This window comes from Mercenaria mercenaria, chromosome 17, assembly GCF_021730395.1.
Source record: "Mercenaria mercenaria strain notata chromosome 17, MADL_Memer_1, whole genome shotgun sequence".
NCBI classification, from domain to species: Eukaryota; Metazoa; Mollusca; class Bivalvia; order Venerida; family Veneridae; genus Mercenaria; species Mercenaria mercenaria.
The window spans coordinates 516467-532049 of NC_069377.1; the positions used below are offsets into that span (position 1 = coordinate 516467).

At 36.2% G+C, this 15583-nt stretch overlaps 1 protein-coding gene across 2 annotated transcripts in view; it reads left to right on the top strand.

Moving 5' to 3' along the window:
* The window catches only part of LOC123536364 (uncharacterized), a 29633-nt gene that overhangs the window by 1521 nt on the left and 12529 nt on the right, over positions 1–15583 (top strand). For both annotated transcript variants that reach the window (XM_053528662.1, XM_053528661.1), the window contains exons 2-3: positions 3729–3779; positions 5361–5485. In XM_053528662.1, the coding sequence (XP_053384637.1) occupies positions 3729–3779; positions 5361–5485 (176 nt within the window). The remainder of the gene's footprint in view (positions 1–3728; positions 3780–5360; positions 5486–15583) is intronic.

Consider the following 15583-nt stretch of genomic DNA (forward strand, 5'->3'; position numbering starts at 1 on the left):
TTCAAAGGTGCTGAGACTGACAACACAAAATATAATTTCATGCGCAATTCAAATAGTTCGCCACGTTTATCAGTTTTGCCATAGAGTTGTATAAAGATTGTTAAACTTACCTGTTTCAATAAATCTATTTGCTTTAACATGTTATAATACTGTTTTATTTTTCTAACGGTCAATACTTGAAATATAATATTAGAAAATATTACATAATGATGGTAAATTAATTCGCCCCTATGAATGAAATGTCTGTATGAATGGAACTTTTTCGTAACTCAACACTGTTGACCGTTTCGTTATAGTTTATGACCCCGGTCTGTAAATCGCTAATTAAACAAACGCTGGTTCCGAGAAACAATTGTCGACATGAGTTATACTGCGCATTATTCGACGACCTGACATAACATTGAAAATAAGAAATATGAAATATCAATCAAAATGAACTTACAGTGATACGAGTTATGTCAGGTCTTATATTTAGGGCTAAAGTTATAAGAATCTATTCTTTCAGATCATTTGCTATAGGTACTACGGGACGTAATCGCTGCGTGGAATTGCCACAGTAACGTGAAAAGAAACAAATGACCACTTTCTACAAGTTGTGTACCTAAAGAGCGTACATGCTATATATAGGCCTATATTTCTATACTAAATCCATTTTAGAAACATTCTGGCGAATGCTGAAAGATATATTGTAAAAAGTGCTTTGTCACCATTTTTTTAAAGGGTTGGGGCGTAGATGTAAGCGATTTTTGTTAAGATAGTGGACCCGTAACGGTAATGTTTAACAAATGCATTAATTGATACAGTCCTGAAGTTAACACTGTTTCGCACTGTGTTGCATCTTTAAATGACTTTTACTGTGTCGTTGTTGTTTGATTGTTTTTTTTTTTTATTTGTTAATCTTGTATAAATTATGTTTCTTCCTCCAGCTGAAACAGAGACAAATTTCAAAGTGATAGCCATTGCGCAAAATGATCGCAGAGATTTTACCTCATATTTTTTCTAAATGAAACCTCAAAGTATTGCGTAACAATTGTAAAACACAAAATAAAATTGTCGATAACAATTTTTCTTGGGAGCCACGAGTAAGAGAATTTATTCGGACAGAAATTAAGCTCCAAATCTTAAGAATTATAGCCTTGCTCTCTGCATTCAAAAAGAACCATAGGGCAGAAGTAAAACCTACCTACATTTCTTCCAAACTTTGTAAACTAAAGAATAAATGCAAAACCAAGAACTTTTACAAAATGTAACAAAGTATTTTCAAAGATGTCTAAACATTCACCCTTCAGGTTAAATTCATTTTAAACAGCAAGAAATGGCTAATCAAATGAAAAATTTCCGCTTTTGTACGACAAAATCAATGATAATAAGTATTGAAAAAAAAAAACAGTTTATCTTACTTGAAAAAAGAAATATAATGAACAAAGTTCGGTACTAGTGGGGCTTGAACCTACGCCTTCCTGAAAAAATAGTGAAAGTATCTTATGGTAGGAATGGAATACTCTTCAAAAAAGGAGGTACACTATTACGGGTCCGTCAATTTTCCTAATCATCGTATTAGGAAGGAACAGGACGGGAAAGAACAGTACTAGACCATAATCGTTAACAGTCCGGTTTGTAGCGGGTTTCCCTCATAACGACAAACCCATCTGATCAGTGTTCATACATTCATACATGATGTGTTTGTGTGTGTGTGTCTGGTGGTGTGGGGTGGGGGGGGGGGGGACTTTGCATATCGAAGTATAGATGTTGTGTTTGTTACCTTTATACTTTATCTGATATTATGTCCCTCAATGTTCATTATTGCTTCTTTATAACCATAAATAAACTTTTATGGCACGCCAATTGCCCAATAATAACGTGAACCCAGGTTCATGATCGGAAAACTAGAATTAACAACCGATAAAGTAGGTTTTTCGAACGTAAAACCAAGTTTTTCGAATACTTACCCATAAATTATTTTCGAGCGAAACATAAGGTAACGGGCGTTGACCATAGTTTACGCCCGTGAACCCAGGTTTAAACTAGTTTTTTAATGAATTATGAATTTCGGTCGTTAATCTAAGTTCACGAGTGTGAACCTATGTTTACGGGCGTAATCCAGGGTTCACGAGTGTAAACCATAGTTTACGAACGCGAACATATATTAACGATCGAGAACTTAAGTTTACGACCGTAAACATAGGTTCACGCTCGTGAACATAGGATTACACCCAAAAATCATAGTTTTGTTCGTAAACTATGGTTCATCTCGTAAACCCAAGTTCATGGTCGTAAACATAGGTTCACGCCCGTAAACAATGGCAATCCAATAATTCAATAATTACATTCTTGGTCGAAAAACTAGAATTATCGAATACTAACATATATTTTCGAGCGAAAACATAGGAAAACAGGTGTAAACCATAGTTTACGCTCTTGAACCTATGTTTAAGTTCGATAAACTAGGTTTCTCGATTGAACTTTAACTTGGGTTTACAAACGTGGACCTATGTTTACGAGTGTGAACTATGGTTTACGACGTTACTTTTGGTTTTCGCTCGAAATAATAGGTTTACATGTTTTTAAGTTTGAAAATCCTAGTTTATCCAGCATTAATCCTAGTTTTTCGACTGTGAACCTGGGTTCATGTAATTATTGGACGATTTCCATGTTCGTCTGTAAACTATGGTTCAAGAACATAGACCTAGGCTCACATTCATATACAGGGGTTCAAGATTCGTAAACGCAGTTTCACACCCGAAATTCATGGTTGATTTTTTAATCCTAATATATCGACCGTTAAACCATGGTTTACATTTGATAAACTACGTTTCTCGAATAAACTATGAATTTCGTTCATTATCCTATGTAGTTTGATTGAATAACGTTCTCGGAACCTGGCTTTTTTGTAAGATATTAATTTTTGTGGTTTCAGATTCCCAAGTGAGCATTTTGTGCCGTTTGTCTCACTAATTATGTTATCCCCAATGAAGCAAACAATGTATTTTTTCACCATATGTAGTCTGTAATATCCTTACACTACCTTCACAAGTTAATCAAGATGGTTCATCACATCAATACCCTATGCTCGCCTTAGCTATAGTTTGATATGGAAAACCCATAATATCTACCGTCGTTTATATGACTGAAAAATTGTTGAAAAAGTCGTTAAACCCGAACACACCATATCATCAAGTTTGGGATGAACAATTTAATGTCTTCAGTTATATACACCAATTCTAGTTATGAGGCTTATAAAATAAAATAGGGTTATTATAACAGTAGATTGATCTGGGACGCAGTATTCGGCTCGAGTGGATTTTGCCAGATCGGATCTCACGCGGCGCGCAAGCGCCGAGTGTGATCCGACCTTGCAAAATCCACGAAAGCTGAATACTAAGTCCCAGATCTAGCTACTGTTATAATGACCCTTTTATTATATACCTTTACCATTTTGATTCTTGTTTTGTTCTTGAACGAAATCTTCAATGTTTATCGATATTAATAAATGGAACTTAGTGAAGTTTTTATGTGCACTATTTATAGAAATGTGTCGGGTCATGCATATTTATGAAAATAGTCCGGCAGCATACAATACGGAATTTAAAAGGTGCAATACGGAATGTTTGTCTATCTGTTCATATTTAGTTGTGAAATACAAGCCGATATTTTACAGAATTTATATAGGTATATAATAAATGTTTGTCTTTAAAACAAATACAAACCGGATTTACTTGTGTTTTCAGCTACTGATGACGGTTTATTCCCACTCAGTATCAGGACGTGGAACAAGATACGTAAGTTGAGTTTGAATTAGACTAGTTACTAGTCTGATGATTTGTTTACATACATATTAACGGTAATAGAGCTTTCATTTATAAATTGTTAATTACCTGTTGAATATCGGGCTGTATTACATTCGGCAGCAGGAAAAGTTTCCCATGTTATGAAGGGATGTGATTTAACATAAAATATAAGAAGAGCCTATGATTGGCAATTGTAAGGACTGAGACTAGTCTAAGTTTAAATTGATGCAATTTAAAGAAATCGTAGTTTTAATTATTTGTTAATTGACCAGAATATAAGGGTTGCGATTGTAAATGTTTCGTTGTTGGATCGTCAGATGTAAATGTTTCGGTATGGTCACAATAAACATACACTGTCAGTTTAAATCCTTTTTACTATTTATAATTGCTTTATTCACTATTCATGCTATAAGAATTCTAGTTTCTCTGTGAAAAATATTCATTCTTTGTGCTCCTTTTTGTATACTTTCAGTGTTTTCTATACTTCTGTGTGACCATTTTAATTGTCATTAAAACACTTATTCGGCAGATTTAAGCAAGTCTCTCCTTGATCAGATATCAAGTGAAAAAATTATAACACCTTTGAGTGAAATCTTTTTCATGTAGTATTTCTATTCTTCATGTCATCATGCGCATTTTTGCAGCTTCTTTGTCATATCTTTTTCAGTTGGCATATATCTTTAAGTATTGACATATTCTTATTACAAATTATTACACCATTGATAGGGAAACTTTAAGAGTAGGAAATGTCAATCACCTCTTTATAATAGTCCGAGACAAATACCTTCTTGCGTGTTTCAAAAGTCTAGTATATAAAGACCACTTTTTGGTAATTCAGAAAATAGAGCAGACGCAATGGTCCTGTGGTAACACTGTTTTGACTACGTACCCAGGGGTCGTGAGTTCGAGCCCCCGCTCCTCCAATTAGAAATTACTAACATTGGGATAATAGTCCCGTGTATGGGCGATTTACACCTGGCACGCTAAAGGAGCAGGAAAGCTTCTGGAATTGGACTGTCTTCTGTTACTTGCACTATCCTCCCACTAACGTTACTAACAGTCTTCTGGAGGAGTCGATTTTATGGGTTACCGGTACCGACTATAAATAACATTACATACAAACAAACAAACAAATCAGAAAAAGAAAAAAAATATCTACAAGGAACGTTTTTAGTGATTAAATTTTAGCTGTGTGTAGGAACTTCGTGATTTACTGAAAAAAAAATCTCGCTTGACTTTATTATACTGCGTGTTTCTGTCGAAAGAAACTGTGTCATATATCTATACCTAGAACCCCTCATTAAATTTATTTCAGCTGTGTGGATACTTCTGAAGGCAAATACAACTTTGTGTTATTTTTTTCGTTGTGACATTTAAGTGTGTTATATCTTTTTGTTTACTGCTATGCAATTTAAAAGACATAGAGTCTTCAAAGTCATGTGCATTTTCAAAAATGTTCACGTATTTATGAGAATATAACAATAAAATGTAGAATATATTGTCGTATTTATAATTTACACATGTATGAAGGGTCCATAAAATAAGCTACGTTTTAATTTCTATACATTTCAGACGAAAACGGCTATTGTTATATCATTCCTGCAAAGCGTGATAACTTGTGGTCGTATAGACCAGCAAAATACCGTTTTGCAGTGGACAGCAATCTGATAGAAAAGTTGAGAGAGAACAGAGTTGAAGTAAGGCATTTGCATAGCTTTTTTACATCACAAATTCTTCAACACAAAGATATGATGGTTTTGTCCTTCTTGAAACATATGTTGTATCAAATGCATGTGCAAGTAGTAAATATGCCCGCCCGCTTAGCTCAGTAGGTAAGAGCGTTGGTCTACGGATCACGAGGTCGCGAGTTCTATCCTCGGTCGGGGCGCATGTTCTCCGTGACTGTGCCAACGTTAAATGTCGCAACGCCGCTAAATGTCGCAACCACCGTTATATGTTGCAAGGTTGACGTTAAATGTCGCAACCACGCTAAATGTCGCAAAATCGTCTGCCGCTAAATGTCGCACCTTTAACGTTAAATGTCGCAAAAATTTGCCCACCGTTATATGTCGCAACATGTCGCACAGCAAAATAAATGTTAAACAGTCTTTACAACTTAGAGATAAGATTGGGTAATATATGCTTGCATGCATCAGTATGCAATGTGTTGATTTGGGACGGGCTGAAATGACCTTTCACTCTAATCTGCACGTTTGCTTTTCAGTGGTCCCGCACCATACATACGTTATATATTCTATATCTATAGGTTTGAGCACTAACGTAGTACACGCCACAGTATTAAATTTATTTCAGGTCTGAACTATGTAATTCTACAGAGTCCTGTTTAGCTCATAAGATATTAAGCTCACGCTCCGTATTGTCGCGCGTTGTATCGCATGTCTTGAGTCGACCTGAATTTCGTTACAGCTCGAGGGCCAGAAATTGTTGATGTGGTGGGGGGGGGGGGGGGGGGGGCACCAGTTTAAAAAACAAAAGCGTCACCGGCGACGTGCGGTAGGTACGGGGTTCCTCTATCCGTATTTGTGGGAAAGTTTTTTATGTACAGGTATGAAATGCTGGCCTGTGGTGCATTTTTGTCTATTTTCTTTTAGGTACGTACTAGAGGGGCACTCCCCTTATTTTAGGTGGTTAGGGTCTTTTCCCCTTCACAATTTTTAAATACAGGTATGGATTGCTGGAATTTTTTTGCATTTTTTGTTCAAAATTTTGGTGTATGGGAGGGGTTATCCTTGCCATTTTCGAGGGCTCAGGGGCTCTCCCCGGGGAAGTTCGAAAAACAGGTATAAAATGGTTGCCTCTGGTGCATTTTTTGGTCTTAATTTTAAGGTACTGGAGGGGTACTCCCCTCATTTTAAATGGTCAAGGGTTCTTCCCCCTGGGGAATTTTGAAATATAAGTATAAAATGTTCGCCTCTGGGGCGTTTTGGGTCTACATTTTAAGAAAATATTATTTCCAAAATAGTCGGGTGCAACTTAGATGAGTATAAGTCACTACTAAGCCAACAAGGGTGGGGGTTGGGTGGGGGTTCGGCTCGGGCCGCGATCCGGGCCTGTTACACAATAGGATGTTTAACTACGCGACACGAAGACTGTAACTGTGTTTTGTACCAGCTATAGATCAAAGCACTGAAAGTACTGGAGGATCGATTGTCTCTGAACAACACAGATTGTACACATTATGTGTAAATACCAGGGGAACCTTTAGTGTACAAATGCATACAAAGTTTGACATTAAACCATATTTGTGAACTTCACTTTTGATATAGGAACGGACGGCTTGCCTTTTGCATTCAGTAATCATATTTCACCATCCTATGATCGATCCTATAACAGCAGTATCTTGAATGGTAATCGAGAAGTAGATTTTAACAGAACTGAACTGAAAATTCAAAGCTTGCACAACAGGTAATATTAAGTTAAACCTACTTTTTTGTGAAATCAATTCAATATTTATTTATTGTCTGTAAACAATATTATTGTTGAATATAACAATACAAACATATTAAAGCTATGTACATATTGTATAGCTTTTGACTTTGGTATATTATGGGTGAGTGTTACACTATAATTTTTACATTTCCCTTTTAGTCACTTTTTATGCAAAGCAGGACTGGTATGTTTTTATCCAGCCTACATTTGATTTTTTTATACCAGTAGTAAAATACTCTCCATTGGGCCTTAAACCCAGACCTCTTCCTACATGGTGTAAGTAGCATTCTTACATTGAAATATGAAGAGGATTTAGCAAAATGTTGTAATACTTGGAATACAATATCAGAAGAATTCAAAACAAACGTAACACATTAGAATGTATATTTATGCCTGCATGTATTTTGCTCTATCTATTTTATTTCAAGAAATTGAAAATCATGAGATTAATCCAAAATTAAATTCTTCAACCAAGTGCAAGTTTAAGAAATTACCTATGTAATTATTTTGAAATAGGATGAGAATTCTTCATAAATACTTTTAGGTCTGCTGTGCAGCATTTTTTAAACCTATAGTTTTCTTGTAAAACTAGAAATACTTCAGTCACACTGGTAAAATTCACTAAAATTGAGTTGTAAGAACATACAAATTGGACACTGTCTGTTTTTGGTAATCAGGAACATTAAGCAAAAGCACTTAACTGCAGTGCCAACTGCAAAATTAAAGGTGAACATTCATTCCAAGTTACATCAAAATCCAACCAGGCATGAAAAAGAATTTGACCCCCAACTGTGACCTTGACCTTTGAGTTAGGAACATGGGGTTTATTCATGTCACATCTTTTCACTTGGATAAATATTCATGCTAAATATAAACAAGATGCATGTAGAAATTATGATCCGGACAAAATCAGACAGATGAACAGACACACACACACAAACACCAACACCTACTCCCCAAAATGATGACTAAGCCCAGCTAGTCGAGCTCATCACAGGCAACCCATTTCTGTTGTTCAGAAGCTTATTGTTTCTTTTATATTTTTGCTTAATCTGGCATTTAGACATGTTCAATTAAAGTTTACTCAGGAACCAATGCTTTTCTTGAATCTTGTTTCAAATCAAAATTTTGTTTGCACTAAAGTATCAATATCTTTAGTAAGTAACAGGTATCAGTAAGTTTATTGTCACCGGAGGGCGCATCAAAATAATTTGACATTCATACTGTTTTATATTTGTGACAGGCAATCTTAACATCAAAACTCTCATACCCTCGTGGCGATGGATTCCATCAGGAATGAGGTCTCGAGAGCTAGTGATTAATATAAGTTGTAGAACTTTCTTCATAATCGACCTAAAAAAAAATATGTATAAACTAACATCAAAACTCTGAAGGACCAAAATAACAGAAAATATAAAGCAAAATACACAGTGACATGTAAAGTTATTGGTTTTATCAGTAAGGCGTAAAAAAGACATTGTTTGTTTCTGGTATCCTGACCTACCATAAATTTTTCACCCGGCCCTAAATTAATGTTTTTTATAGCCTTTGAGAATATTTTGTTTTAACTTTTTAACAAAAAGATGCAAAACTACACTTTTTAAGCTTTAAATATGGCTAGTGATGTTGGTAATCAACTTACTGATGCTCTTAAGGCATTACCCCCTGATTTGTTTTCATTTTTTGAACAAAAATAATTTCCGAAAAGTCTCTCTGACAAATAAAAACAAGAGGACCATGATGGTCCTGAATCGCTCACCTGTTCCCACATGACCCAGTTTCGAGTATGACGTCGTTTTTTCTATTATTTGACATAGTGACCTAGTTTTTGAGCTCATATGACCCAGTTTTGAACTTGACCTAGATATCATCAAGATAAAAATTCTGACCAATTTTCATGAAGTTCCCTTGAAAAATATGGCCTCTAGAGAGGTCACAAGGTTTTTCTATTATCTGACCTATTGACCTAGTTTTCGAAGGTACATGACCCTGTTTTGAACTTGACCTAGATATCATCACAGTAAAATTCTCACTAATTTTCATGAAGATCTATTGAAAAATATGGCCTCTAGAGATGTCACAAGGTTTTTCTATTTTTATACTTACTGGCCTAGTTCTTGACCGCATGTGACCCAGTTTAGAAAATGACCTAGATATCGTCAAGGTGAACATTCAGACCAATTTTCATGAAGATCCATTGAAAAATATGGCCTCTAGAGAGGTCAAAAGATTTTTCTAATTTTAGACCTACTGACCTAGTTTTTGACCGCAGTTGAACCAATTTCAAATTTGATCTAGATATCATCAAGATGAACATTCAGAACAACTTTGATACAGATCCCATGAAAAGTATGGCCTCTATAGAGGTCAAAAGGTTTTTTTTATTATTTGACCTACTGACCTAGTTTTTGACGGCACATGGCCCAGTTTCAAACTTAACCTAGATTCCATCAAGATGAACATTCTGACCAATTTTCATGAAGATCCATTCAAGGGTTTGGCCTCTAGAGAGGTCACAAGGTTTTTCTATTTTAAGACCTACTGACCTAGTTTTTGATTGCAGTTGACCCGGTTTCAAACTTGACCTATATATCATCAAGATAAACATTCAGACCAACTTTCATACAGATCCCATGAAAAATATGGCCTCTAGAGAGGTCACAACGTTTTTCCATTATTTGACCTACTGACCTACTTTATGATAGCACGTGACCCACTTTCTAAACTGACCTAGATATCATCAAGATGAACATTCTGACAAATTTTCATGAAGATCACAAGTATGGCCTGTAGGGAGGTCACAAGGTTTTTCTACTTTTAGACCTACTGACCTAGTTTTTGACCGCACATGACCCAGTTTCGAACTTGACCTAGATATCATCAAGATGAACAATCAGATCAACTTTCATACAGATCCCATGAAAAATATGGCCTTTAGAGAGGTCACAAGGTTTTTCTATTATTTGACCTACTGACCTAGTTTTTGAGGGCAGGTGACCCAGTTTCGAACCTGTTCTAGATATCATCAAGATGAACATTCTGACCAATTTTCATGAAGATCTTATGAAATATATGGCCTCTAGAGAGGTCACAAGGTTTTTCTATTTTTAGATCTGCTGACCTAGTTTTTGAAGCACGTGACCCAGTTTCGAACTTGAAGTAGATATCATCAAGGTGAACATTCTGACCAATTTTCATGAAGATCTTATGAAAAATATGGCCTCTAGAGAGGTCACAAGGTTTTTCTATTTTTAGACCTACTGACCTAGTTTTTGACCGCACGTAATCCAGTTTCGAACTTGACCTAGATATCATCAAGGTGAACATTCTGACCAACTTTCATAAAGATCCCATGAAAAATGTGACCTCTAGAGTGGTCACAAGCAAAAGTTTACGCACGGACGGACGGACGGTCGGACGACGGACGCCGGACTCTGCGCGATCACAAAAGGTCACCTTGTCACTATGTGACAGGTGAGCTAATAAAAACAAATTTCCGAATTACCTACCCTATTCTTTTTTTAGCATGTTACCGGAAACAAAGGATTTTTAGGCCTAATTCACTTGTGAAGTAACAGTAGATCTATGTTAATTAATCTACACAGTACATACATAGATTAAAATCACCAGAACATTTGTAATTTTGAATATTTTTTGATAACTTTTACATAAATCAATCAGGAATTGAATTCCCTTTTGATAAATGTAAGCTGCATTTGAATTTATTGCCAATTCTGTGAAATAATTGGCATTTAAACCTATACTGGTCCAGTGCCTTAAACCGGACGGTGCTTAGTAATTCAAACACCGTCACAAAACGCTTTACGATCGTGATTTTTTACTGGAATGAACATGATCGAAGCAGACGAACGCTTTGATGCCCAGTTGTCAATAACAGTGTGTGAATTTAAGTATTTCCAGAGAAAATTACCTTCAAATATCCACGCCGCCAGAAGTAAACATTGTGTGTCTTAGGAGATGACACCATACAGCGCACGCCAGTTATTTGAGGTGCGACGAGGTACTATGCCTGTTGCAGATGATTCTTTTTCTTAGCTGATCAAAACTAAATGTAACAACATGCTTTACAATTCTGTACAACCCTCAGTATTTATTTACAAAATTTAACCGATTTCTGTTATGCTAGATGCCCACGGGCAACATGTCAAGCCTGTCAGCTGTCAAAAGGACTGGGAACTGCACACGACACTCTGTTGCATTGAGGCAAACATTTATGCCAAATAAAAAAAAAGATTGCAAAAAGTTACAATATAAGTTATTTGTAGTAACAACAAAGGGAAGTAAATCTTAAAAAAAAATATAAGTCCACATAAAAATCCTTACCAGTAGAGATAGGTCAAAATAAACCTCAAAATTGGATGTAACATGCATGTTGTACTACAGAAAAGTGGTCCTGATTTTTATCTCTGACCAGTAATAAAAAAGAGTTACAATATAAGCTATTTATAGTAACAACAAAGGGAAATAATTCTAGGTTCTGTCTCATGATGATGAACAATTGTGCCAAGTTACAAAGTCCCTCTATGCATGAAAAAGAAATGCTCCGGACAAAGTCATTCTTGTATCTGACCTTTGACCTCTAAGTGTGACCTTGGCTTTAGACCCAAGAACCTGGTTCTTATGCATGACACTCCGTCTCATGGTGGTGAACATTTATACCAAGTTACATCATCCCTTCATGCATGAAGAAGAAATGCTCTGAACAAAGTTGTCATTCTTGTATCCTTTGACCTCTAAGTGTGACCTTGACCTTAGACCTAGGGACCTGTTTCTTGTGCATAACACTCCGTCACATGATGGTAAACAGGTGTGCCAAGTTTCATCAAAGTCCCTCTATGCATGAAGAAGCAATGCTCCGGACAAAGTCGTTATTGAATTTGACCTTTGACATCTACGTGTGACTTCGACCTTTGCGATAGGAACCTTGGGTTTGTGCATGACACTCCGTCTCACTGAGGTTAACATTCATGCCAAATATAAACAAGATTGCTCTATGCATGTCAAAGTTATGGTTCGGACAAACAAATCCGGACAGACGCATGCACGGACGCACGCACATACTGACACACATACACCGAACAACCATTTGGACAACTATGTCTTGGCTTCCTGAAGCGGACTCGACAAAAATGATTCAACAGAGAAGAAAATGCCAGCATTTTGCAGACAAGGGAAGCAATTCATAAAATAAAATCGGCGCGGCGTAATTATAGTACACAGTTGTGTCAAAGAGTATAACGACAGCAACAGAATCTGCATGTGGGTAAGAAAAGTTGTAAACTTTTAATTTTCGCTAAGATGGATTTTATTGCATAAAATTATATGATTGCTACAGCTGGCGGTTATACATTAACTTAGAAACTAGTCAACATGATCACGTGATTAACAGGTAATAAAACTTCAATCGATGAACGAGATGTCTGTATACATTTACAGGACTGAATCTGACTGCTTTGTTTCAAACAACGTTGTGTTCTTTTGCATAGAGATTCATAAAGAACCTAAAATTATACATTTGAAATGTGATACATGTGAGGGTTCGGAATGCAAAGTTATCGTCATAAAACCTCCAAAAGTGTCCGGATTTAGGCACTGGACCAGTGGAATGTGAAGCGTCAGCAGCGATGAAAGTTTCATTGGAAATCGTTTCAACTATTTTGGTCTTTCGAGTGTTTGACGCGAGTGAGGATATATTGCCCATATGAAAAAATATCTCAATATTTCTGAGGACAACGTCAAATTAGTTTGACTACTGAACGCCTAGAACTCAGGCTCAGTCAGTAGTAGACATCCAGTTACCAGATGACTAGACACTTCCAATGATAAAATATATATTTAGCAATTTGTACACCATAATCAAAAGCTAAAATTTCTTAAATTCATATTTGTCTCGGAACTGATTGATGAAAGTAATTAACGTTTCCTTCAGTCAAAAAACTATAGAATACAAAGAATGGCAACTGAAGATACTTCCACATCATCGCATGTTAGCGCGTTATCTTATTTCAAAGCGTTTGCCAACTTGATCATTTGTGATCAAATCAACAGACGCTTACCTTCATGAAGTATAAAACAGACAGTGCGCCTGGCCCTAAAAAACTGAATCGAGTCCATTTTTCAAACAACAACTGTTGATTTGCCAGACAGTTCCAGTCATAAGTTCATTTCTTCCCCATATAGAAAGGCAGTGGCTACGATTACGGTACCGTAATCCTAGCCTCCGGTTCTAGGATTACGGAAGTTCCGTATTCCTAGACAACCCTACGAGGATAGGCTAGGATTACAGAAATAAGTAAGAACATGCATAAATGATGTTTTAAACTTACATATTTCGCTGAAAATAGCAAACTTTTCATGCCTACCATGTTACGTGCAGTTTGTGTTATCGATCCGCCATTTTGGATTAGTATAAACTTATACGATATATTAATGGCGGCGCGGAAATATTATAGGAAAATGAGGGTTAATGTTAAATAAAAAAATAAAAATATTCTATACTTAAAATTTTATGAGATTAGTTTGTTTGTCACTCAAGTTTTCCACGAAAAAAAGGCGAAATCAACACCCGTATTTATAAGTTTTTAATTCCAAAACCATACTAAAGTCTAAATGTTTTTCTTTCTCTCTTTCTTTTTTGTTTTTGAAATTGACAGACAAAAGTGGATTATATTCTTAATGATAGCTAAAAAGGATTTAAAAAAAATTCATACTTTAAATTTTATAATATGATTTTGCCTGACACTTTAGATTTCCGTGCAAATAGAATCGGGCGAAATCAACACCCGTATGTACGGCAGGCATGAAAAATCGCTGTTTTAAGTAAAATAAGTAAGTTTAAAACATCATTAATTTTATGCATGTTCTAACATATACTTGATGCCTGTTACATACTTCCTTAATCCTAGCCTATCCTCATAGGATTGTCTAGGAATACGGAATTTATTTAAAACCATAAGGTGACTATCAAGCTTCAATGGCGGAAAACGATCCTGTGGCCCTCTGTACATTTTTTAGGTAAAGCAGGAATTTTGATATTATTTTACTTTTAGTCTCTTAAAATTGTTTGGTTTAGTCTCATCTACATCTACATCTACATCGGTACAACCAACAATCGATTTCCGATTATGACTGGTCGGCGTTGTCAGAGAAACAGTTGTTAAAGAAATTTAGTATATTACAGTATTAAAAGTAAAAGATAAAAGGACAGTATGCTACAGTTAAAATAGGACAGAATGGAAGAATTACATAGTGACCACCGCCAGCCTCTCTGTAAAGATACTGAGGCTGGGGCTAGCTTTGACTGATGTGGGGAGGGATTTCCAGAGACGGATGGTTCTAGGGAAATAAGAGTTAGCAAAGTATTGAGTGCTGGAATAAGGGATCAAGTAGTTCAGATTTCTAATGGGGGTCAAGTAACCTTGGTCAATAGCAACGGTCTGGGTCCTTACTTTGTAAAACAAAAGTAATGAACAGTTTAACCTACGGTACTGGAGAGTTTTCCATTCTAAGGATTTCAACATTTCAGTTACACTGCTTGTATAGTTGTAATCATTCATAACATACCTAGCTGCTGACCTTTGGACTCGTTCAAGTTTATGGATGAGGGTTTTCTGCCAGTTGAACAGTATTCTAGCTGGGGGCGGACATAGGTGGTGTATGCAGCTTCTTTGACCTTTATGTTATCTGTCTTGACATTTCTCTGAATAAATCAAAGGGAAGAGGTTGCCTTAGAAGTTATGTTTTCTATGTGTTGTGACCAGTTCAGATCATTGGAGATAGTTATTCCTAGGTATTTAGCTGATGAGGTGGACTTTAACTCTGTATTGTGTAACCTGTGGGGATATATAAAGGGATTTCTCTTCCTACTTACTCTAAGGACTTCACATTTGTCGGGGTTAAATTCCATTTGCCAGACTCTTTCTCATGTTTCTAATTTATGGAGATCTTCTTGAAGGGCTATGCTATCATTATTTGATTTGACAGTGAGGTATACAATGGAGTCATCTGCAAACATACGGGTTTTACATTTGACTGAGTCAGGCAGGTCGTTAATGTATACAATGAAAAGGCAAGGCCCAAGGACAGACCCCTGTGGAACTCCAGACAGGACCGGAAGTTCGCTGGACAGGTGACCTTCAACTGCGACCTTCTGGTACGATTAGAGAGGAAGGATTTCACCCAATTAGTTATTTGGGGACTAATACCTAGGGATTGTAACTTGTAAATTAGCCTCAAATGGTCGACTTTGTCAAATGCCTTAGAAAAATCCATTACGATGACGTCAGTTTGTTGGCCTTGTTCTAAATTACTATAAAGTTCCTGGG